General features: G+C 40.7%; 1 protein-coding gene across 2 annotated transcripts in view; it reads left to right on the top strand.

Moving 5' to 3' along the window:
- The window catches only part of ugt8 (UDP glycosyltransferase 8), an 81,183-nt gene that overhangs the window by 50,025 nt on the left and 6,191 nt on the right, over positions 1-24,967 (top strand). For both annotated transcript variants that reach the window (XM_052010134.1, XM_052010135.1), the window contains exons 3-4: positions 2,330-2,472; positions 22,525-22,601. In XM_052010134.1, coding sequence (XP_051866094.1) covers positions 2,330-2,472; positions 22,525-22,601 — 220 coding nt within the window. The remainder of the gene's footprint in view (positions 1-2,329; positions 2,473-22,524; positions 22,602-24,967) is intronic.

The following is a 24,967-nucleotide window of genomic DNA, read 5'->3' as shown; positions in this document are numbered from 1 at the left end:
TGATGATTTTGTACACCTCCTATAAGATCACCTGTCAGTCTCCTACACTCCAATGAATGAATCCTAGCCTACCCCACAGCTCAGGCCCTCAAGTCTTGCCAACATTGTTGGAAATCTTTGCACTCTTTCCAGCTTAATGACATCGTTTCTACAGGGTGACCAAAACTGTACACAATACTCCAGGTGTCGCCTCATTGATGAACATCCAAACTCCTATACTCAATGCCCTGACTGAAGGCCAGTAAGACACATGCTGTCTTCACCACCCTGTCTACATGTAATGCCACTTTCAGGGAACTATGTACTTGTACTCCTAGTTTCCTCTGTTCTGCAACACTCCCCAGGGCCCTACCATTCACTGTAAAAATCCTATACTGGTCTGACTTCCCAAAATGCAACACCTCACATTTATCTGGATTGAATGCCATTTGCTATTCCTCAGCCCATTAACCTATTTGATAACCTTCACTGTCTACATTACCAGGTATTGTTACATCATCTGCAAACTTACTGACCATGCCTTGTACATTGTCATCCAAATAGTTTATGTAAATGGCAAACGGCTATGGGCCTGGCACTGATCCCTGTCACACACCATAACTCACAATCCTCTAGTCCGAAAAGCAACCTTTTACAATCACCCTCTGCTTCCTGCCATCAAGCCAATTATGTATCCACTTATGGATCCCATGTAATCTAACCTTCCAGACTACCCTTCTATGCAGGACCTTGTCAGAGGTCTTAATAAAGTCCAGGTAGACAATGCCCATCGCAGTGCCTTCATCAGTCCTCTTTGGTTACCTCTTCAATTAGCTCAAACAGATTTGTGAGAGACTATTTCCCATGCACAAAGTACACTGACTGTCCCTAATCAGTCCTTGTCTATCCAGATGCTATCCCTCAGAATCCCCTCCAGTATCTTACTCACCACTGATGTCAGGCTCACTGGCCAGTAGTTCCCTGGCTTGTCTTTGCTGCCCTTCTGGTTTCCCCACATAATTGAAGTACCAATCCAGCAAATTTTTAATGATGTATTAAAGGCTAGCATACAGTTTTCTACAATGGCTCCTGAGCACTATTTGTAGAATCATATCCCACAGAAATGGGCCCTTTTGGCCCACCTCCTCCATGCCAACCTTGATACCTATCCATGCTGATCCCACTTGCCCACGTTAAATCCCTCTATGCCTTTCCTCTTATGCCTCCAAGTACCTGTTCAAATGACTTTTAAACATTGTAATTGCATCTGCCTCTGCTCTGGCAGCTCGCTCCAGATATTCACTGCCATCTGTGGAAAAACATACCCATCAGATTTCCTTTAAATTTCTCCTCTACCACAATCCAATTTCCTCTAGTTCTAGACTACCCTGCCCTGGGTAACTGATTCTGAGTTTCTATTCTGTCTATGCCCCTCATAATTTTGTAAAGCTCAGTCTCTGCCTCTTATGTTCCAGTGCAAGTAAACCCAATCAATCTAATATTTCCTTGCAACTACAGCCTTCCATTCCAGGCAACATCCTAGTGAATCTCTTCTGAATTCTCAAATGTTTCAACACCTTTCCTGCAGCATGATGACCAGAACTATACACAACACTCCAAGTGTGGTCTAAGCAATATTTTGTACAACTGCAACATGATGTCCCAGATTGGTTAAAAGTTCTTTGCTATGTTCTTGTCTTTTTCAGATAAGCTCTTTTACATTTCTTTACTTAAACTTGGCAGTAGAACAAAAAAAACAAGATTCTCAACAGAGATAATTGGCTGAACCATGCTGGAGTTGCTGTCAACAGCCCCTGCTTTCATCTGGGCCAAATGTGGATTGCCAATTGCATTGCCCACTTGAGAGTGAGAAAGGCTAATGAGGTCTCACTAGGCTTCAAGTGGCATAGTGCAGAAGTCCTGGCTCCAGAACATCCCTCATCCTGATAAAAGGCAAAGCTGAGAGCTGACATTTGATCAGTATAAATTCCCTGATGTTTTCTTTATTATGAGATGTAGCGGTTAGTGTAACGCTTTACAGCGCCAGCGACCCAGATTCAAATCCGGCCACTGTCTTTATGGAGTTTGTACGTTCTACCCGTGTCTGCGTGAGTTTTCTCTGGATGCTCAGATTTCCTCCCACATTCCAAAGACGTACAGGTTAGGAAGTTGTGGGCATGCTATGTTGGCACCGGAAGTGTGGCAACACTTGTTTGCTGCCCTCAGAACAATATGCAAAAAGATGTATTTCACTGTGTGTTTTGATGTACATGTGACTAATAAAGATACCTTACCTTATGTTCTGTAAATGAAATAAGGATTTAATATGTAATTTTTTAATATGAATCAGGACTTCCTGACCTGGGCAGATGGTGCTAAAGAGGAAGGCTTTGTCCTCGTATCGTTTGGAGCCGGTGTGAAGTATTTGTCGGATGAAGTTGCACATACATTGGCAGGAGCTTTGGCGAGACTCCCTCAGAAAGTGATGTGGAGGTATATATGCGGGAGAAATTCGGGAATTGGGTGGGCGGGGCGAAGCTTTGGGTGTGTGGATGGTGGTAGAATGGTGTTAGAAAATGGGTGGAAGAAAGCAAAGCTGCAGATCAACATAATTGGTTGATTATGGGCATTGTTCTCATCTTGTATTTTAATTCCACTGAAAGTTTTCCCCAGGTATTTTGATCTTGTCATTTAAGGTCACATCAATTTCCATACATGCAAATTGCATAGAAACTCTTACTGACTTAAGTATAAAATTATCTTGTCTTGATATCAGTATACAGTTGTAATATCAGAAACTTGGGTATAATTTGCTGTCAAACATGTTTTTACTGTAAAAACAAGTTTATAACAACCATCTGAGCTTCCATAATACAATTCATGAAGAATTGGGGTTTTCTTAATTTGCATAGATTCATTTGTTTTCCTTGTACATAAAATAGTTTCTATTCATTATGAGGAGAAAAAATAATTTCATCTGTATTTCGTTGCCAATTATCTCAAACTACTTATTTCTTTTAGCAGAACTTTGTATTCAGCTCCTCCATCCACACTTGAATAACATTGCAGATCTTTTGTTGTGGTTTTTGCTAGAAGAAATTGATCCATTTAATCCTTCAAAATTCAAGTAATTTCTGAAGAGCAGATGAGTAAATTCCTGGAAACTATCATTAGTTATACAAAGACATTTTTAAAAACCATTAGTCAGTGACTGCTTTCATTACTGGCAAAGGCCCATCCTTGTTTTTGCCTGCTGTCAATAGCTGCCAAGGGTGGGATGGGGACACCACGCTGCAACTCCTGAAGCCCAGTCCATGCTTATGGCTAGAGAGAGAAAGAGAATAACATCTAGTCCAGGTAAGCGGGGATGTGGGTTGATTACGACAGCAATCCCAGGCAGGGAGACTTGGCTAACCCAATTCAGCATATTGGCTTTTTTGATTAGTTTTGCTGCTTATGCATTTTCAAATAGCCCATCAGTTATCATTGAAAATTTGGGCTCTGTTTCTTTCTGAGTTGAGCATTCTGCAGCTAATTAATTATTTTTGACATATGCCATTACAGATTTCCATGCATACATGTATATTGCTAGCGATTTGCCTTTTGAACATAAATAATAAATATACTGTGAACATAAATAATAAATATATTGTGGAATTGCACAAGGCACATTTGACCCATCAGACATAAAGTTTGATTGCTCTTAAACCTTTATGGAGTTTAAATGCCCTGGGTTTAAGTCTGCACGGTTAGCTTTCACTTTTCAGTGATCTAACTGGAATAGATTGATAGAGATTCTGATCCCAGTGCCCATTGAATATGATTATTTTGTTCCTCTTGAATTTTATTAGAAATCTCTAAATTGTTGAGATTGACAAATGTGCACTATGTGCATTGGAATCTGAAATTACAGATCTCGTATGACATTGCTAACTGTTATTTGGAGTATATGAAGAGATTGGCAGATGAGGTTTTTCTAAAAATAAGTGGTCCATCAGACCTGCCCAAATGCACGATTTGCATGATGTTGAAATACTGTGACTACACACTTCCTACTTTCCTTGCCCCTCTGTAACTCAGAAATTTTATAATCTCTTCATAGAGGCAAAGTGAAGACAGGCTCTGGATCTTGGAGCACTTGGTGTTCTGGGCAGCTATTGATGGGATCTCCAGGGCACTGAAGAAGATTTACGTGAAGCAGTATCATTTAGCAATATACATGTATGCATGGAAATTTATAACTAAAATGCCATTATCATTAAGTCATAAAATTAATTGATTAGCTGTAGAATATTCAAACTGCAAAGTATTACACAATGAGTTTAAAGTGGCAATACCATAGTTTCTTACTGTATACTACTTAATTATGTCATAAATTGGAATGTTTACAAATGGGTAACATGATGGAATTTGTTTTTCAAAAGAAGTGCTTGATGTAAATGAATGTGGCAGCAACAGCTTGTATATCACCTATAACAAGTATTTTGGATTTTTTTAAATATATAAAAAGGAATGATTAATAGACACATAATGAATTTGGAAAAGTTTTGGCTGGGACTGTTAAAGAACCATTTTTTGCAAAAAAGTCTTAAAATATAGTTGGGTCTACCAGCACTGGGTGTAGGGAGTCCAAATGAAGGATGCAATGTACTGAAGGGATCTGGAAGATCCAAGATGATATTATGGCAAGGGAAAGGGGCAAAGGCTTATTTGAAAACAGGGCAAGGATTTTTAACAGGATGTATTGATGAGCAGTTAGTGAAAGTTATTCAGGGCAATATCATGATTAAATGGAATTTAGTGGAGGGAGAGGGACAGTTGCATTTTGGACTATTTATAGAGTTTAGAAAGTATGCAGCATTTTTTACTGTTCATTGGAGTTGATACATGAACAAAGGCTTTGTTAGCACCAAATACATGGTTTTGCTAATGGAATGGATGTTAACATTTTCCATAGAACAGCATATAGGTGCTTATCTCTTGCAATGTTGAAAACAAAACATATTTTGAGAGCAGATATTTGGTAAGTCTGAATTGTACTCTTTGCTAACTAATTTAAAAAAAAACTCTAATGTTGGTAATCAGTTGGGCTTCTGTAGATCACACCATTGCACTCTTTTGGAAATAGGCAATGTGTTTTTTAAGAAGTGCTATGGCAAGTGAAAAGTGGATCTTTTACCTTTTGATATAGTCAACACCAAGTAATCAGCATACGATGGCTGTCATTTATATTCACTTTCCTTATTTATATTTTATTTGATGTGTAATTGATATTCCAGGTTACTTCAGTTTCAAGAATGGAACTTAAACCTCCATAAAGTTAATTGATTCCCTAACAGTTCCATTTATACCTGAATAAGTCATACAAGAACTTGGTGATTGTGCTGTTTTTCTTTTCCCATTAATTTTAATATTTGTATCATCTGAAGATCAATTCATGGTTCAATATTTTTTGTTTTAATTGCCATGTAGAAGTGCAGGCACTTTGGCACTTGTACATTTCCTTTAAAATCTGAAGTGTGCCCTCTACTGCTTATTATGGGAGTTACAGTACCTGCTGCACTTTTTAATAAAGGAAATTGATCAGATAAATGCTGTTTGCAGAGAGTCGGAGCAATACAGCAGGGATGCAGGCCCTTTGGCCCAACAAGTCCATGCTGACCATGGTGCCCATGCAGCTAATCCCAATTTCCTGCGTTTGGCCGATATCCCTCTAATTCCTCCATGTATCTATCCAAGTGCTTCTTAAATGATATGATTGTACCTGCCTCAACCACTTCCTCTGGCAGCTCGTTCCATATATACACAACCCTCTGCATGAAAAAGTTGTCCCCCCAGGTCCCTTTTTAAATCTTTCTCCTCTCACCCTAAATCTATGCCCCTTTGTTTTGGATTCCCCTACCCTGAGGAAAAGACAGTTACTGCCCACCTTATCTATGCCTCTCATAATTTAAACATTTCTATAAGGTCGCCCCTCATTCTCTTGCATTCCAAGACCTAGCCTGGCCAACCTCACCCTATAATTCAGACCCTCTAGTCCTGGCAACATCCTTGTAAGTCTTTTCTGTATTTTTCCAGTTTAACCATCTCTTTTCTATAACAGGGTGACCAAAACTATACACAGTACTCCAAGTGCAGCCTCACTAGCAACTTGTACAACTGCAACATAATGTCTCAACTCCTATACTCAATGCTCTGACTGAGGAAGGCCAGTGTGCTAAGTGCCTTTTTCACTACCCTGTCTACCTGTGACACCGCTTTCAATGAACTATGCACTTGTACTCCTTGGTCCCTCTCTTCCATTACACTCCCCAGTGCCCTACCATTCATAGTATAAGTCCTACGTTGGTTTGACGTTCCAAAAAATATCACCTCGCACTTATTTGTATTTGCCACTCCTTGGCCCACTTCCCTAACTGATCAAGATCCCCCTGTAATCTATTTGGTGTCATCCGCAAACTTGCTGATCAAGCCTTGTGCATTCGCATCTAAATCATTTGTATAAATAATGAATAACAAGGGTCCAAACACTGACCCTTGCATCACACCACTAGTCACTTGCCTCTATTCTGAGAAACAGCCTGCAACCACCATTATCTGTTTCCTACCTCCAAGCCAATTTTGAATTCACCTAACCAGCTCTCCTTGATTCCTTGGGACCTAACCTTCCAGATCAGTCTACCATGCAGGACCTTGTCGAAGGCCTTGCTAAAGTCAAAAATAGACAACATCCACTGCCCTACCCTCATCTACCTTTTTGGTTAAGTCTTCAAAAAAAAACTGAAAGCTTTGTCAAGCATGACTTTCCAAGCACAAAGCCATGCTGACACCCTCTGAGCAGACTGTCTATCCAAATATTGCTGCATCCTGTCCCTCAGAATTCCCTCCAGTAACTTCCCCACGACTGAGGTCAGGCTTTCCGGCCTGTAGTTCCTTGGCTTGTACTCGCTACCCTTCTCAAACAACAGAATAACATTAGCCACCTTCCAGTCTGTGGAAACTTCACCAGTGACTAATGATGAAGCAACTATCTCTGCAAGGGCCTCTGCAGTTTCTTCTCTAGCCTCCCACAAAGTCTGAGGATGCACTTGGTCTGGCCCTGGGGATTTATCCACCTCAATGTGCTGTAAAGCTGCAAAAACCTCCTCCCTGTTAATACGAATTTCTTCCAAAACATCTCCACTAGTTTCCCTTATATCTTGAGCAATCATAATTTTCTCCTCAGTATTTACTGAGGAGAAATATTTGTTAAAAATCCCACCCATCTCCTGTGGCTCGAGACATAGGTGGCCCTGCTGATCTCTAAGGGGACCTACTTTCTCCCAAGCCACCATTTTACTCTTTATGTAGCTATAAAGCCTCTTGGGATTTTCCTTAACCTTGCTTGCCAGATCCATCTCATACCCTCTCTTTACCCTCCTGATTTCCCCATTAAGAGTATCCTTAGTCTTTTTAGAGTCATCAAGGGATTTGCTGTTCCCTGACCTCCTAAACTCAATGCATGCTTCTTCCTTTTTCTTGACCACAGCCTCAATATCCCTTATCAGCCAAGGTTCATTAAACTTGCCAAGTTTTACCCTTCACCCAAACAGGAACATGCTGCCCCTGGACGCTTGATGTCTCACTCTTAAAAGCTTCCCATTTGCTATTTATTTCTTTCCCTTCAGACAGGCTCACCCAATCAGCCTCTGCTAGATCTTGCCTAATGCTCCCAAAATTAGCCCTGCTCCAATTTAGGATGCTAACCTGTGGACCTGCCCTATCCTTTTCCATTACCATCTTAAAGCTAATAGAGTTATGGTCACTAGAGCCAATGTGTTCCCTGACTGTCACTTCAGTTACCTGCCCTACCTTGTTCCCTGAGAGGAGATCCAGTATTGCACCCTCTCGACCAGGGTCCTCTGATAATTGACTCAGGAAACCTTTTAGGACCTATTTCACAAATTCCACCCTGTCCAGGCCCTAAGCAGTCTGGGTAGTCCAGTCAATACTGGGGAAATTATAATTCTCCCACTAATACAACCCTATTCTTACAATAATAAGCAATTTCTCTACACACCCATTGCTCAAGTTCCTGCTTACTATTGGGGTGGGGGGGGGAGAGAGTTGGTGGTGTGCATCTATAATACAGCCCCACTACAGTGATCCTCCCCATGTTGTTTCCAAGTTCTACCCATACAGCCTCGCTGGACGATCCCTCAAGAATATTATCTCTAATTGCTACTGTTGCATCCACTCTTATCAAAAAGGCTATACCCACTCCTTACTTACCTGTAGCATCTGTGTCCTGGAACATCGAGCTGCCAGTCCTGCCCTCCTCTCAGCCATGTTTCTGTTATTGCTATAACATCCTAGTCCTCAGAGCCAATCCACGCTCTTGAGTTCATCCGCCTTGCCTGTTAAACCTCATGCATTGAAATAAATGCAGTTTAACTGATTATTGCTTTCACTCTGTTTACTGTGTCCCTGACTATCCTGATTACTAAACTTGCTCTCATTGGCTACTGCTATATCCCATGACTTGCTCCTGCTCGGAGTTCTACCCCCTGACAATCAAGTTTAAACCCTCCTGTGTAGCATTAGCAAATTTCTCTGCAAGGATATTGGTCCCTCTCTAGTTCAAGTGCAACCTGTCCCTCTTGTACAGGTCAACTCTACTCCAGAGGAGATCCCAGTCATCCAAGAACCTGAATCCCTGCCACACTGCACCAGTTCCTCAGCCACAAATTTATCTGGCCTATCCTTCTATTTCTGACCTCGCTAGCACGTGGTACCGTGAGTAATCCAGAGATCCCCACACTCTAGGTCGTCTTAACTTCTTACCTAACTTGTTACACTCAATTTTAATAACTTGATTACCAAGACCATGTTAACTTCCAAAAATTAAGCTTTTCAAAGTGTGGTACATCATGCTGCACATCTCATTAATGCTAATAATGCAAGGCACTGGAAGATAGTAAATTTGATGCTGTTATTTTTGCCCTGATGTATTATGACATTACAATCCTTGTTTCTGATAATTGTAATTGTAATCAATCTATTTAGGCACTTAACTTTTTCTCTTGTGTTCATTCATCTTCTGGCCTATTCTTGATCTTCAAATCATGTTGGTAACCTGCTCCCTCCTCATCCAGAAAGTCTGTTCACAGCTGTATGTATATTTTTAAGTTAGTGAAAATTGGGGGAAATGAAGCAGAAAAATAATGTGAAAGAAATATAACAAGTGGAAAGGGAGAAAAGAGATGAAAAGACCCTGACACCATATTTCCTTTCTTATTACATTCTGACCAAATAGTCTAATCTGTTGATTCCCACTCTGAGTTGGTACAAGTTGGGAAGGAAAGATCATTGTTAAACAGTTGTCAACCTGATTAAACAGCATTAAGACAATTGTGCAGTATTGTGAAAATATTCGTTTAACTGAATCTGATTATGTCCACCTCATAGTAATCTAGAATACTTTTTCAGAAGGCTCAATGTCTGATTTTTCAATAAATCCTTGCATGTGGTGAAATTTTTTTCAAGCAACAGTTTTGGGTGGTGTTGGTAATGCAGTATTGCCATCTTCTGGTAGACATTGAACATTTCATTCCATTGCCTTATTGTTTTCTTTCTATAGTTGGATCACTTGAGGTGTATATGGCTAGAAATTCCTAATGATGTATGTGATACTTGGGTATACCAGTGGGCCACTAATCATTGAGTTTTGTTCACAATCGACCAAATATTGTTCATTTTTGGCGTAACTGTGTGAACAACATTTCCTGTCCACTCCCTCACCAGTTATCACATCCGTCTACTGACACAGACCTTGAAATCAGTCCCTGTGGATCACATCTGTATCCTAGTCAAGTCCCTTGTCTGCTTCCTGGCCAAGTGTCTGTTTAAGCACAGCTGCCACCTGCTGGCATTGACTCAGTCTGATTATAGATGAGGCACAGAGCTGGCTGGGTCTGACCTGGCCTGAACCCAACATGGGACATGTCAAACTCTGGTTAAGGAGCCAGCCTGAATTATGTAGTGCTAAAATTCATTCCATATTCCTCAAATTTCAGTAATAATGGAACTTAGTTTTATGTAATGTGCTTGCTTGGTAAAGCATTTTCTGTCAAAATACTTGCACACTATCTCTATGGCACTTTGAATTTTGCAATTTGCTGCTTATTACTTTTGAATTGTGAATTTTCCAAGTTGTGCTTTCACACTCAGTGTAAGTGTTCTGTGGTTGGGCAATAATTGCTGTGCAATATTGCATCCTAATCCTCAAATACTTTGTTTTTCGACTAAGATAAATAATTCAAATAAATGTTTGTATTGTATTAGTTTCCATGAAGAAAATTGAAAATTATAGAGAAAATTTTTGATTTGTAAAATCACTGTGGAAATTCAATTAAATGCATGTTTAGGGTACAAAATAATCCAAAACCTCCCCTAATTAAATTCATAATTTGACTGGAAGGTAATTCTACCATATGACTGTTATGTGTAAAATTAAATGAATTGTTAACAGTACCAGCACACTTGTTTGAGATGTCATCTTCAAGAAGATGTATTAGTATAAAATCTTGGGCTTGGTATTAAAATACATAAAGCTTGAACTTGCCAAATATATGTACATAGTACAGTAGCATAGCAGTTAGTGTAATGCTATTACAGTGCCAGTGACCTGAGTTTAATTCCCCCTGCTGCCTGTAAGGAGTTTGTATGTTCTCCCCATGTCTGCATGGGTTTCCTCTGGGTGTGCTAGTTTCCTCCCACATTCCAAAGACATACAGGTTAGGAAGTTGTGGGCATGCTATGTTGGCACCGGAAGCATGGTGACACTTGCAGGCTGCCCCCCCAGCACATGCTCAGTAATGCATTTCACTGTGTGTTTTGATGTACATGTGACTAATAAATATCTAAATACATTTAAAGGAAACACGAGTCTGCAGATGCTGTAGTCTGGAGCAAAAAAAAACAAACTGCTGTCAGAACTGTGGGTCATCAGTGGAGGTAGAGGGATGGTTGACGTTTCAGGTTGAGACCCTGCATCAGGACTGAGAGTGGAGATGGCTGGAATAAAGATGAGAAGAAAGGGCGAGGCAGGGGCTGGCAGGTAATAGGTGGAACCAGATGAGGGGGGATAGGAAACCCAGTTGGTTATGTGTGTGGGTGACAGGCAGATGGAGCTTGGAGGAGTAGAGTTGGGAGACATCATCTAGTAGTAGGTGGTAGGTAGAAACATACGGAAGAAGGTGGTGCTGGGCAGGGTGAAAGTGTAGACAGAGGCTGGAAGGTGATGACTGTGCTCACGAGAGGCTGCAGATGCTAGAATCCAAGTAAGGAAGGTGATAAGTGGAACCAGGTAAAGAAGGGATGATGGGTAGACAACCAGTTGGGGGAGGATTAACAGTTGGGGGTGGGGGTAGTTAGTTGGAAAAAGGGGTGGTGGATCAGGAGAGAGAAGTCCTGTGTTCCTTTCTCTCTCCTCCTGTCCTCTACCCCAACTTGTTCTGTCTGCTCATCATTTACATCTTAGAGGCAGGTACAGTTACAGCAATTGGGACATTTGGGCACTTGCATGTATAGGAAAGGTTTTGTGGAATACAGGCCAATTGCAGGCAAACGGGACTAGCTCAAGTAGGCATCTTGGTCAGCATGCACTAGTTGGGCTGAAGGGTCTGTTTCTGTGCTGTATAACTCTGAGGACAAATATCTGTTACTTGTGAGACTCTTGCACTGTTACCAATAGTTGTATGTGTTTCTCAGCCTCTTGCCTTAATGCTATGTTGGTGCCAGAAGTGTGGCGACACTTGTGGGCTGCCCCCAGCACGTTCTACACAAAGATGCATTTTACTATGTGTTTCGATGTACATGTGCCTAATAAATCTCATTTTATCTAATGGCTCTGCTTTTAAGATCCTGTCAAACTTGTCATAATCATACAATACCATGTCCATCCCACCATCAATTACACATCTGCACTAATCCCATTTACCAGCACTATGGAGACCTCATCATGGAAATTTCATAGTCCCAGTCATGCAATACAGAAACAGGCCTTTGAGGTCCGCTGAGTGCACCAACCATCAAGCACCTATTTAACACTAATCCTACACTAGCCCCATTTTATTTCTCCCATATTCCCCTTAACACCACCCAGATTCTGTCATTCACTCAGGCCAATAGATACAGGAGCCTGAGGGCACATACCACCAGGATCAAGGACAGCTTCTATCCCACAGTGAAAAGACTATTGATGAGATGGACTCTTAACTTCACAATCTTATCTTGTGTGACCTTGCACCTTATTGTCTACCTGCAATGCACTTCCCTGTAGCTGTGACACTTTACTCTGTATTCTTTTATTGTGAGTTGAGGAATAGGAAAGGTGTGGCCACACTAATAGGGTTGTATTATAGACTGCCCAATAGTCAGAGGGAATTGGAGGAACAAATCTGTAGTGAGATAGCAGACTGATGTAAGAAACAGAAAGTTGTAATAGTAGGGGATTTTAACTTTCCACATATTGACTGGGACTCCCACACTGTAAAAGGGCTGGATGGCTCAGAATTTGTCAAATGTGTTCAGGAAAGTTTTCTAAATCAATATATAGAGGTACCAATGAGAGAGAATGCAATACTTGATCTCCTATTAGGGAACCAGACAGGTCAGGTGACAGAAGTATGCGTAGGTGAGCACTTTGGGTCCAGTGACCATAATGTCATTAGTTTCAAGTTAATTATGGATAAGGATAGGTCTGGTCCTCGAGTTGAGGTTCTAAATTGGAGAAAGGCCAATTTTGTGGAAATGAGAAAGGATCTAGGAAGAGTGGATTGGGATAAGTTGTTCTCTGGCAAGGCTGTGTTCAGTAAGTGGAAGGCCTTCAAAGGCACAATTTTGAGAGTGCAGAGTTTGCATGTTCCTGCCAGGATTAAAGGCAAAGTTAACAAGCATAGGGAACCTTGGTTTTCAAGGGATATTGGCAATCTGGTTACGAAAAAGAGAGGTGTATAGCAGGTATAGGTAATTAGGAACAAATGAGGTACTTGAAGAATATAGAAAAAGTAAGAAAATACTTAAAGGAAATCAGGAAGGCAAAAAGAAGACATGAGGTTGCTTTGGCAGATAATGTGAAGGTAAACCTGAAGGGTTTCTACAAGTATATGAAGAGTAAAAGGATAGTAAGGGACAAAATTGGTCCCCTGGAAGATCAGTGTGGTCATCTATGTGTGGAGACTCAGGAGATGGGGGAGATCTTAAACAGTTTTTTTTGCATCAGTATTTACTCAGGAAACTGCCAAGTGGATATGGAAGGAAGGGAAATGGGCAATAGTGTCATGGAACATATAGAGATTAAAGAGGAGGAGGTGCTTGCTGTTTTACAGTGAATAATGGCAGATAAATCTCCCGGGCCTGATAAAATATTTCCTCGGACCTTGAAAGAGACTAGTGTAGAAATTGCAGGGGCCCTGGCAATTTAAATTGTCCTTAGCCACGGGTGCGGTGCCAGAGGACTGGAGGGTAGCTCGTAGTTCCATTGTTTAAAAAAGGATCTAAAAGTAAACCAAGTAATTACAGGCCAGTGAGCTTGACATCAGTAGTGGGTAAATTATTGGAAGGTGTTCTGAGAGGTCAGATATACAAGTATTTGGATAGCCAAGGGCTGATTAAGTATAGTCAGCATGGCTTTGTGCGTGGTAGATCGTGTTTAATGAATCTTGTAGAGTTTTTGGAGGAGGTTACCAAGAAAGTAGATGAAGGATAGGCTGTGGGTGTTGTCTACATGGACTTTAGTAAGGCCTTTGACAAGGTCCCACATGGGAGGTTAGTTCAGAAGGTTCAGACACTAGGTATCCATGGAAAGGTTGTAAACTGGATTCAAAATTGGCTGTGTGGGAGAAGACCATGGTGGTGGATGATTTTCTCAGACTGGAGGCCTGTGACTAGTGGTGTGCCTCAGGGATCTGTGCTGGAGCCATTGTTGTTTGTTGTCTATATCAATGATCTAGATGATGTGGTAAATTGGATCAGCAAGTTTGTTGATGATACTAAGATTGAAGGCATAGTGGACAGCGAGGAAGGCTTTCAAAGCTTGCAGAGGGATCTGAACCAACTGGAAGAATGGGCTGGGAAATGGCAGATGGAATTTAATGCAGGCAAGTGTGAGGTGTTGCATTTTGGAAGGACAAATCAAGGTAGGACATACATAGTAAGTGGTGGAGCACTGAGGAGTGCAGAGGAACAAAGAGATCTGGGAGTTCAGATACATAATTCCCTGAAAGTGGTGTTGCAGGTAGACAGTTGTAAAGAAGGCATTTGGTATCCTGGTATTCTTAAATCAAAGTATTGAGTATAGGAGTTGGGATGTTATGGTGAGGTTGTATAAGACATTGGTGAGGCCAAATTTGGAGTATTGTGTACAGTTCTGGTCACCTAACTATAGGAAGGATATTTGTAAGATTGAAAGAGTGCAGAGGAGATTTACTAGAATGTTGCCAGGTCTTCAGGAGTTGAGTTACAGGGAAAGACTGAACAGCTTAGAACTTTATTCCTTGGAGCACAGAAGAATGAGGGGAGATTTGATAGAGGTTTACAAAATTGAGGGGTATAGACAGAGCTAATGCGAGTAGGCTCTTTCCACCTAGATTAGGAGAGATAAGTACGAGAGGACATGGCTTTAGGGTGAAAGGGGACAAGTTTAGGGGGAACTTCTTCACTCAGAGTGGTGGGAGCATGGAACGGGCTGCCATCTGATGTAGTGAATGCGGGCTCATTCTTGAGTTTTAAGAATAAATTGGATAGATACATGGATGGGAGGGTTATGCACTGGGTGCAGGTAAATGGGACTAATAGAATACTGTTTCGGCACAGACTAGAAGGGCCGAATGGTCTGTTTTCTGTGCTGTAGTGTTCTATGGTTCTACGTTTCTATTGTTTTTACCCTGTACTACCTCAATGAATTGTGTGATGAATTGATCTGTATGAATGGTATAAGATGAGTTTTTCAGTGTACCTTGATGCAAGTGACAATAATAAACCAATACCAATTTTTATTGATGCACCATAGAAAGCATCCAATCCAGATACATCACAGCTTGGTATGGCAACAGCACTGTCCGTGACTGCAAGAAACCGCAGAAAGTCATGGACATGGCTCAGCACATCACAGAAATCATCCTCCTGTCCATGGACTCTGTCTACACTTCTCACTGCCTTGGTAAAACAGCCAACATATTCAAAGACCCCACCCGCCCCAACATTCTCTCTTCTTTCCTCTCCACCCCATTGGGCAGAAGATATAAAAGCCTGAAGGCACATACCACCAACCCATCTTGCTGTTATAAGACTATTGGAAGGATCTCTTGTACGATGAGTTGGACTTTTGACTTCACAATCTACCTCAGCATGGTCTCGCACCTTATTGTCTGCCTGCGCTGCACTTTTTCTGTAAATATAACACTACTTTCTGCATTCTGTTTTTGCTTTTCCCTTGTACTATCTTCAATGTACTGATGTGATGAAATGATCTGTATGGATAGCATTTGATCTGATGAAATAACTTCTAAGCAAGGATGCATGCTTAGACCCCTGCTCTACCCTCTATACACACGTAATTGTGTGCCTAAGCACAGCTCCAATGCCATCTTCAAATTTGCTGACAACACTACTGTTGGACAAATCAAGGTGGCGATGAATAAGCTTACCAGAGCGAGATAGGACACCTGGTTGAGTGGTGCCGCAACAACAACCTCTCGCTCAACGTCAGCAAAACTAAAGAGCTGATTGTTGACTTCAGGAATGGGAAGGAGAGCGAGCACGTGCCAGTCTACACTGGTGGATCAGCGGTGGAGAGAGTCAGCGGCTTTAAATTCCTGGGTGTTAACATATCAGATGACCTGTCCTGGGCCAAGCACGTAGATGCGATCATAAGAAAGTAAAGGTGTGTGTTTTCCTTAGAAGGTTAAGGAGGTTTAGCTTGTCACCGAACCCTTTAACAAACTTCTGCAGATGTACTGTTGGAAGTATCTTGACTGGTTGCATCATGGTCTGGTACAGCAATTCGAATGCATAGCAACGTAAGAAGCTGCAGGGAGAAGTGGATTCTGCCCAATACATCATGGGCACATCTCTCCCCACCATTGGTAGTATCTACAGGAGGTGCTGCCTCAAAGGCAACAGCCATCATTAAAGATCCCCACTATCTGGACCATGCCATCTTTTCGCATGCAGCTACCATCAGGCAGGAGGTGCAGAAGCCTGAAATCCCACACCACCGGGTTCAAGAACAGCTAGTTCCCTTCAACCATTCAGTTCTTGAACCAACCAGCAAAACATTAATAAATACTGTTTAGCAATACTATGACTACTTTCATCACTTTACACTAAAGTGGACTTCTTTTATTGTTCTAATTATGTTCAAAAAATATGTATAATTTGTCTAATTTGTTTTTCTTGTGAATGTTGCTTGTATCGAGCTATGTGCCTGTGATGCTGCTGCAAGTAAATTTTTCATTGCACCTGTGCAAACGTGCTTGTGCATATGACAATAAACTTGACTTTGGCATGCAAAACAAAGTATTTCACTGTATCTTGGTTCATGTGACAATAAAATCAATTACACACACACATTCCAACCTTTATCGCACCCCTTTCATACTGCTATATACTGGCAATCTTTCCTGTTCCCTCTCCCTGATGTAGGATCGTGACCTGAAACAACAACTTACACGCTTTGCTTCCACTGATTCTGCTTCATCTGCTAACTTCTTCTGTTCCAGATTCCAGCATCTGCAATCTCTTTTGTCTTCACCCTATATTCCCTTTTTTTTCCTCTTCACCCTTACTCTTTCAATGCATTTTAATTCTAAAAATTTCAATCAAACCATTGTAACTATCATCAGGGAATGCAAAATTTGTTTAGTTTTTTTTCATTTCTCACCCTTACAACCACAGTGAATTTCTGATAAAATCATGTGGTGTTCAAGAGCAGAACCAGAATGAACATTACGTTTCCAATTGCGTCCCCATAGCGAGCCAATAATTTTTTGATTTCTTTTTATCTTAAGCTGTTCACCATGTTACATTATGAAGGAACAGTTCCTGAAATGAGACAGTTTTAGAAATTATGGCCAATAATTGGCAATTGGTTTATTATTGTTACACATATTGTGAAAATCTTTGTTTTGCATATCATCTGCACGAATCATTTCAAAACATAAGTGCATTGAGGTAGTACAAAAAGAAAAGCAGTAATAGAATGCAGAATATAGTGTTACAGTTACAGAGAAAGTGCAGGTAGACAATAAGGTGCAAGGGTAACAATGAACTAGAAATTGAGATTGAGTTCACCTTTATTATACAAGAGGTTTGTTTAATAGTCTTATAACAGTAGGATAGAAGCTGTCCTTGACCCTGGTGATGTGTTTTCAAGCTTTTGCATCTCCTGCCCAATGGACCAGGATGGGAGGGGTCTTTGAATTTATTGGCTGCTTTCCGAGGCAGCAGGGGAACTGAAGACAAAGTCAATGGAGAGGAGGCTGGTTTTCGTGACGGCCTGAGCTGTGTCCACACCTCTCTGCAATTTCTTGGAGTTTTGGGCAGAGCAGTTGCCATCCCAAGCTGTGATATATCTGGATAGGATGCTTTCTATTGTGCATCTATAAAAAAAATTGGTGAGGGTCAACAGGGGCATGCCCAATTTCCTGAGCCTTCTGAGGAAGTAGAGGCACTGGTGTGCTTACTTGGCCATAGTGTGTACGTGGTGAGACCAGGACACGCTATTGGTAATATTTACACGTAGGAACTTGAAACTAGTTTAGATTGGCCACTAGGTTCTTGAATGTGGACCAATCTACTGACTCTCAGCAGTCGCATAGAAGTTCATCTATTTCCTCAGACCAGCACTATACGACTTTCTGTACTGGATCCCCACGTTTCAGTTTCTGTTTGTATGCAGGGAGAAGGAGCCCAGCCTGATAGTCTGATTTACCAAGTGCAGGTGGGGGATAGATCAGTACACATCTCTAATGGCTGTGTAGCAATGATTGAGGGTTTTTAGGGCCCTAATGGGACAGGAGACTTGCTGATGGTGTTTTGGTAGCACACTCTTGAAGTTGGCCTGGTTGAAGTCACCAGCTATGATGAACAGGGCCTTGGCGTATACCACTTCAAGGCTGTAGATCGTGGCGTATAGTTCATTAAGTGTAGGTTTCACATCCGCCTTGGGTGGGATGTAGACTGCCGTCAAGATAGCTGAAGTAAACTTCTGTGGCAGGTAGTATGGGCGGCACTTCACCGTTAGATATTCCAAACCGGGTGAACAGGAAATCATCAGGATCGTCACGTCTGAACACTAGGAGGAGTTGATTAGTAAGCAGACCCCGCTGCCTCTTACTTTGCCTAAGGATGCCATATGGTCCATCTGGTCAATTGAGAAGCCCTGAAGTTGCATGGGGCAGTCAGGTGAAGCAGTCGTGAGCCACTTTCTGGTAAGACAGCACACAGCAGTCTCTCAGTTCCCTTTGATAGGCAAGTCTAGCTTTTAGTTCATCCACTTTATTTTCAATGGGCTGGAGGTTTGCTTGGAGTATACTAGACAGGTAGGACTTGAGCTCACGTTGTTTCAATCTTGCCTTCAGAGCAGTGCTCCTACCACACTTCTGAGATAGGTAGCTGCTTCTGGTCAAGCCCGGGAGCCCTGGTGTGAATTTGGCTGGGCCAGAAGGTAGATGGGGCCAGGGGACTTAGGCATTAGGACTCTGCCTTGGGAGCTCCAGAGGGTTGGGCCTTTGATCCGGTGGGACCTCGGCATCGAGCATTCAGACGGGTAGGGCCTTTGCTTTGGGCACTCCTATGGATCGGGCCTTCAGTCCAGTCAGGCCTCAGCATTAGGCGTTCCCAAGGATCAGGCCTTCACCTCAGTTGCGGCTTGGTGTTGGGTACTCCTGTGGGTCAGGCCTTTGCTCCAGTTGGTCCTCGGCGTTGGGTCTCAGCATCAGGGGCTCCATAGGGTCGGGCCTTAAATCTGATCGGGCCTCTTTGTGGACCAGACCGTCCTAGGCCTCGCTGGTTGGATCCAGGAGTTGGGGCGGTAGACCAGTTGCTCCAGGAGGTCAGAAGATCACCAGACCTATAAACAGGTTAAATAGAGCATTGTTAGTAATTCTTAAAGTCATTGAATTTAGATTTAAGTGTAGAATGATTATAATAAATCTAATGAATAGATTTGCTGAGAGCAGCTTGCAAAGAGTTGCCACGCTCCAGCACCATCTTGGGGGAAACATGATATGATAGAGGTATTACAAAATATTAAGAGGAATAGATAGAGTGGACAGCCAGCGCCTCTCTCCCAGGGCACCAATGCTCAATACAAGAGGGCATGGCTTTAAAGTAATGGGTAGGAAGTTCAAGGGAGATATCAGAGGGAGGTTTTTCACCCAGAGAGTGGTTGGGGCATGGAATGCGCTGCCTGGGCCGGTGGTGGAAGCAGGTACATTGGTCAAATTCAAGAGATTGCTAGATAAGCATATGGAGGAATTTAAAATAGAAAGATATGTGGGAGGAAGGGGTTAGATAGTCTTAGGCGAGCTTTAAAGGTAGGCACAACATTGTGGGCCAAAGGGCCTGTATCATTGCTGTACTTCCTATGATTCTATGAAACCCAATATATCTACCTTAATTCTTTTAAAATCCAGGGGTGGACACCACTACCTCTTGGAAATTTCAGTTTTTACTCTCATGTTGAACCCATCAGCAAAATAAATATGGAATAATTATTTGACTTAATGCTCCTTTCCTTTGTTGTGAAGACTGATGCAGAATAATTATTCACTTCTGCCATTTTCTTTTCATTTGCATATCACCCTGATCTTGTTTTATGACCCTGTTCATTACCTTGACTTTTCTCTTCCAATATCATTGAAGGAAATATCTCTCATTTCATGCATTTATTTTTTTTCAGCCCAACCCCAACTATTGTTTCTTGTCTTCCTTCATTTTTACCTCTATCTCTCATATTTAAATGCCCTTCAATTTTAAGATGTCTTTTGCTTCCTTTCATCTGTGGTTTATTTTGGTAAGTAGAGCTCTTTTTTTCCTCTTGATGATTTATGTTGATACCGAAATAGATTAATTCTTGCTTTCCATTTTCCACTGTTTGTTTGTGTTTTTAATTTACCACAACTTGACTAGTTTGCTTTCAGCAGTTTTCTTGTGCCATTGAGTTGCCAAGTTCTAGAACTCTAAAGACTGAGTTAATTTTTTTTCATTTTCAAAGCTGACATGTGTCACTATTGGATAAAAGTTTCAACTACAGATTATGAAATATCTAACTTGTTATTTATTACTGAGTGGCATTTCCTCTCTGTTCCAGAACCTCCAGATAACTGATACTGAATGCACTTAAAGGATGCACTAGTTTCCTTGGAAAAAATTAATGGGAAGTCTTAATTTTCACTTGAAGTGGACTTTATTTTTGCTTCTAATCGCTAATAGTTTCTGCCATTTCAAAGCTAGCATCTGGACAGAGGGAGGAAATTGCCATCACAGATATAGACTCTCAGTCTTCAATCCTCACTGTAGAATCTTCATTTATAACTCAAGTAGACATTCACTCCTTGAGATTGAGAAATTAATATGGAGAATAATGAAATGTCAAAGGTCAAATATTTTGCATTTATCTCCATGGTAAAAGCACTGAAAGCATATCAAGAGTACCAGTTTTTCAGTGGTAAGGGAGTAAGAAACTTAATTCGTATTAATAGATCAGCAGTGGACATTTTTTTGCAGAGTGCTAGACTGAAAATTCAAATCCTTTTGAAAAGCCACTTGCAAATGCTAAAGAAGTGCTAAACTTTGAAAGGTCTTTGCTGATATTCTCTAGAATACACCATAATGCTGGGCTCCCTGTGGAGTCTGGCAATGTTAACTTCCTGCAGTTTCACTGGTAAATGTGAGTACTGATCTTCAGACAGGTTACACCTGGCACAGTATCAACATCTCCATTCATTTCAATGCAAGTTTCAGTTTTTTTTAACTAATGGTGTAAGTATTATTGTTTTAAAATTTAATTTTTAAAATGTTAATAGTATGATTAACATAGTTTCACAAGATTTTTAAAACAATATAGCAATTTTATCAGCTGGTACGGCTGGGGCTCAGCTGGCTTTTTAAGAATTTCTATGGACGGGACTTGCCTTTCACAGGGAAACACAGCTGATGAAAATCTGGCTGCAGGAATTTTATTCTGGTTATCGAAGGTAGGGGAGTATGAGCACAGGCAATTCGCTGCTTAATAAAATGAGCTGGATGGCATATGCAGTAAGGATCCAACCATATCTTGTGCACACTGATCTAGACTGGGCTAACTTAATGGGTCCTAGGGCTGATAAATCCCTAAAGCAATGGTCTGCATCCTGATGTTTTAAGAGGTGGCTGCATGGATAACTGAAGTATTCGCTGTCATCCTTAAGTTTCCTGGAAAACATCAGCTTTACATTGTTATTCCAAAAAGGAGGGAAGAGAAAACCTCAATAATAATAATGGAGCTCTTAGAAAAGCATAATAAGTAGAAAGAATCAATATAGTTTTACAGAAGGCAAGTTGTTTAATGAGCTTACTGAGAGTTTTGAGGACGGAATAAGCAGGGTATTTAAAGCATAACCAGTGCCTATTGTGTATTTGGATCAAAAAGACATTCATTAAGATGCCACCCAGAAGTTTACAAATGAAGTAGGTTCATGCAGTTGAATATAACATATTACTATGGATAGTAGATCGGTTAATAGGCAGAGAAGAGCATGAATAAAGGGCTGCCCCCAGAACACTCTATGCAAAAAAGATGCATTTCACTGTGTTTCAATGTACATGTGACTAATAAAGATATCTTGTCTCTTTTCAAATTGGCAAGCTGTAACTACTAGATTGCTTCAGAAATTAGTGCTGTGGTCGCAGCTATTTGTAATCCGTATTAATGATTTAAGTGAAGTGGTCAAGTGTATGTTATCCAAATTTGTTAATAATAAAGGTGGGTGGGAAAGTAAGTTATGAAGAGGACATTGAATGTGAAAGCTTATATACAGATTAAGTCAAGATCCCTATTGAAAACATTTTTATTACATAATCCATTTTGATTTATTTAATTTGCATGTTTGTCTAGATTGCATGTCAAGAAATGGATTTTACCACAGTAAATTTTGTTGATGGAGCTCATGCATATTTTCCCTAAGTTACGATTTTTGTATGTTATTGCATTTTTTGGGGAAAAGATCATTGTATTGAGTATAAAAGTGTAATATGTCCAGAGAACACTTTTTTGTAGGGATTGTAATTTTGGCATTGTACAGATAAAGGTGCTAATGTTCATTCCTGAAAGGAAATTTCTGATGTCAGGAAATGAAATGGAAAGTGTTTCCTAGTTTAAAAAAGAAAATTGGTTTTAAAAAAAATCTGTAGAAATAATCGAATTTTACATTCATTTATTGCAACCCTTTAAAAGTTTAAATGCAAGCATTTTCATTGAATCAGTGCTGTGAGATGTGTATATGTTCTTATGTTTTGTAGGTATTCTGGAAAGAAACCCAGCAATTTGAGCAACAATACAAGACTAGTAGAATGGGTGCCCCAGAATGATTTACTTGGTGAGTTAGCCTCCATGAGAGACGGGTAGAATTCATGTGGATAACCTGCTTCTGATGTTCACATGATGTGCTAAAAATTAATTTCCCTTTCAGAATGTTGTTATTCAATCTGCTTTCATATTATTTTAGGCAGCTATTTACAAATCATCAGAATTTATTTTTCTATTTATAACCTTTCTGGTTCATTTGTCAATTCATTTAAACTTGTTCTAATAGTTGCATGAAAACAATTTATTTACTCTGTCAAAGTTCTTTTGATTTTGAACAGTTCTGTTAAATTTCTCTTAATATTTTCTCTAGAATAACCACAGTTTATAAGTCTCTCCAAAGTTCTGAAACTCTGCATTCTAGTACCATTCTAGTAATCTCTTCTGTAAGGCCTTGCCAGCATTCCTAGAAATTGGCAACCAGTTCTGGACCCAACACTCCAAATGGCATTGATTTATAGAATTTTAACATGACTTTCTTTCTGTGAATTTTACTATTTTTTTGAATGAAGGATCCATTGCAACTTGGTCTTCTGCCTTCCAAGTCTGCACATGTGCACCCCTTTGAGTTCCAGTGCATCATCTTGCAACTTGTGTTAAATTACATTTACTCTGTGTATGAACGTTTCATATGTTCTGAACTCTTTTTTGCCTTCTACCTGTTTATTTGCATTTGAGTTTTCTCATTTGCTGTCACGAACCAGCAACAAAAGAAACACACTGAGCATGATTCAGTGTTAAAAAACTATTTTATTAATCACTACTTATGACCATACGTAAAATAAAAGTAAAAATATTAGTATGTTAGAATTCAAAAATGTTAAACCTTGAACGTTAACCCCAAAACTAAACTTTTCATGTGTGTGTGACAAAGTCCCAAACTCCAAGTTCAGGAATGGTTCTTAAAGTTCAGTTCCGCAAGCCATAAGGTGAAACCTGAGCAAGGGCTTCTTCAACAACCACCGTTGTCTGAAGATAAGACGTAGAGAAACAGAGAGAGAGTAAATACGAAATCCAAATGTTCCACGATGGAACCCAAGCGACACTTAAGTGTTTACTCGGTAGTGACTTCCTCACCCCGAAAAGCATCCGAATCGTCGTCATCCACACACACACACACACACACACACACACACACACACACACACACACACACACACACACACACACACACACACACACACACACACACACACACACACACACACACACTCTCTATCTAAAAGGGACATTCACTGAGTCCGTAACAAATTTAACTATTATGCCCTGAGTACTGAAGAGTTTTTTATTTTAAAGTAAGCATTGGTCGGAATACTGACTCAAGACCTTTGTCACAAAATTATTTCCCTTCAGTCTCGAAAAACAACTGGTCATCAATGTTCTGCTTTGTTTGTCCATTAGCCAATTGCACATCAATGTTGTCATTGTTTTAATGTTGTGAACCTCAATTATGTTAACAACTCTTTATCAAATTTTGTTAATGCTATGAAATTGTATTTGCATTTTACTGACCCTGCCGCCTCCCCTTCAGACTGCACGCAAGTTAAACTTCTGTGCACCAAGCACAGTTTAGCATTAACAAAATTTCATGTGGGGAATCTAGGTTCCCTGTTTTGAGGGGTGAATGCTGTTCTGTGGAGTGGGAAACCTGGGATTCGATTGAAGAATTTGAGAGCCATGGAGTCATACAGCACAGAAATGGGACCTTTAGCGAGCCATATCCATGCTAACCTTTTTGCCCATCTATACTAATCCCATTTGCCCTCATTAGGTCCGTGTCCATCTATGCCTTGCCTACTTCAGCATCTACCTAAATGCCTCTTAAACATAGTAATTGTATCTGATTCCACCACCTCCTCTGACAGCCTGTATCAGATATCAACAACATTGCTGCCTCTCAACAAAAACCTTGCCCCTCATATCCCTTTAAAACTCCTTCCTCTTGTGTTTGGTACCAATTTGTTTGATACCCATACAAACAGGTTTTGATTATCTGCCATATCTTTGCCTCTTATCTTGCATGCACTTACCAGCCCAAGCCTGAATGTTATCCATATTTTGGTGCAAATGGATACTGACTGCTGCATTGTACTCAGATTTTCAAATGGAAGGGAACACTGCGCACGCATCACTGAGCTTTATCATTTCTAACTTCAGGATAAAAGGTCACTGATAAAGCAGTCTAAGGTTGCTGTGTCTAGAATCCCTCTGAGGAAGAGCTGCAGCACTATTTTAGTGGGTGTAGTGCAGTCATCTTCCTTTTATACTAGGTATCACTCCAGCCAGTTGAGTGTTCCTCATGATTTTTACAGTAAGTGTGTCTCCTTGATGCCACATTAGAAGTTTTGGCTTGATTTTGAGGGCAGTCACTCTCAGTCC

The sequence above is a fragment of the Pristis pectinata genome, chromosome 2 (genome assembly GCF_009764475.1).
Source record: "Pristis pectinata isolate sPriPec2 chromosome 2, sPriPec2.1.pri, whole genome shotgun sequence".
Taxonomy (NCBI): domain Eukaryota; kingdom Metazoa; phylum Chordata; class Chondrichthyes; order Rhinopristiformes; family Pristidae; genus Pristis; species Pristis pectinata.
The sequence above is the reverse complement of the archived record's forward strand: the minus strand, read 5'-3'. Positions and strand labels throughout refer to the sequence as shown.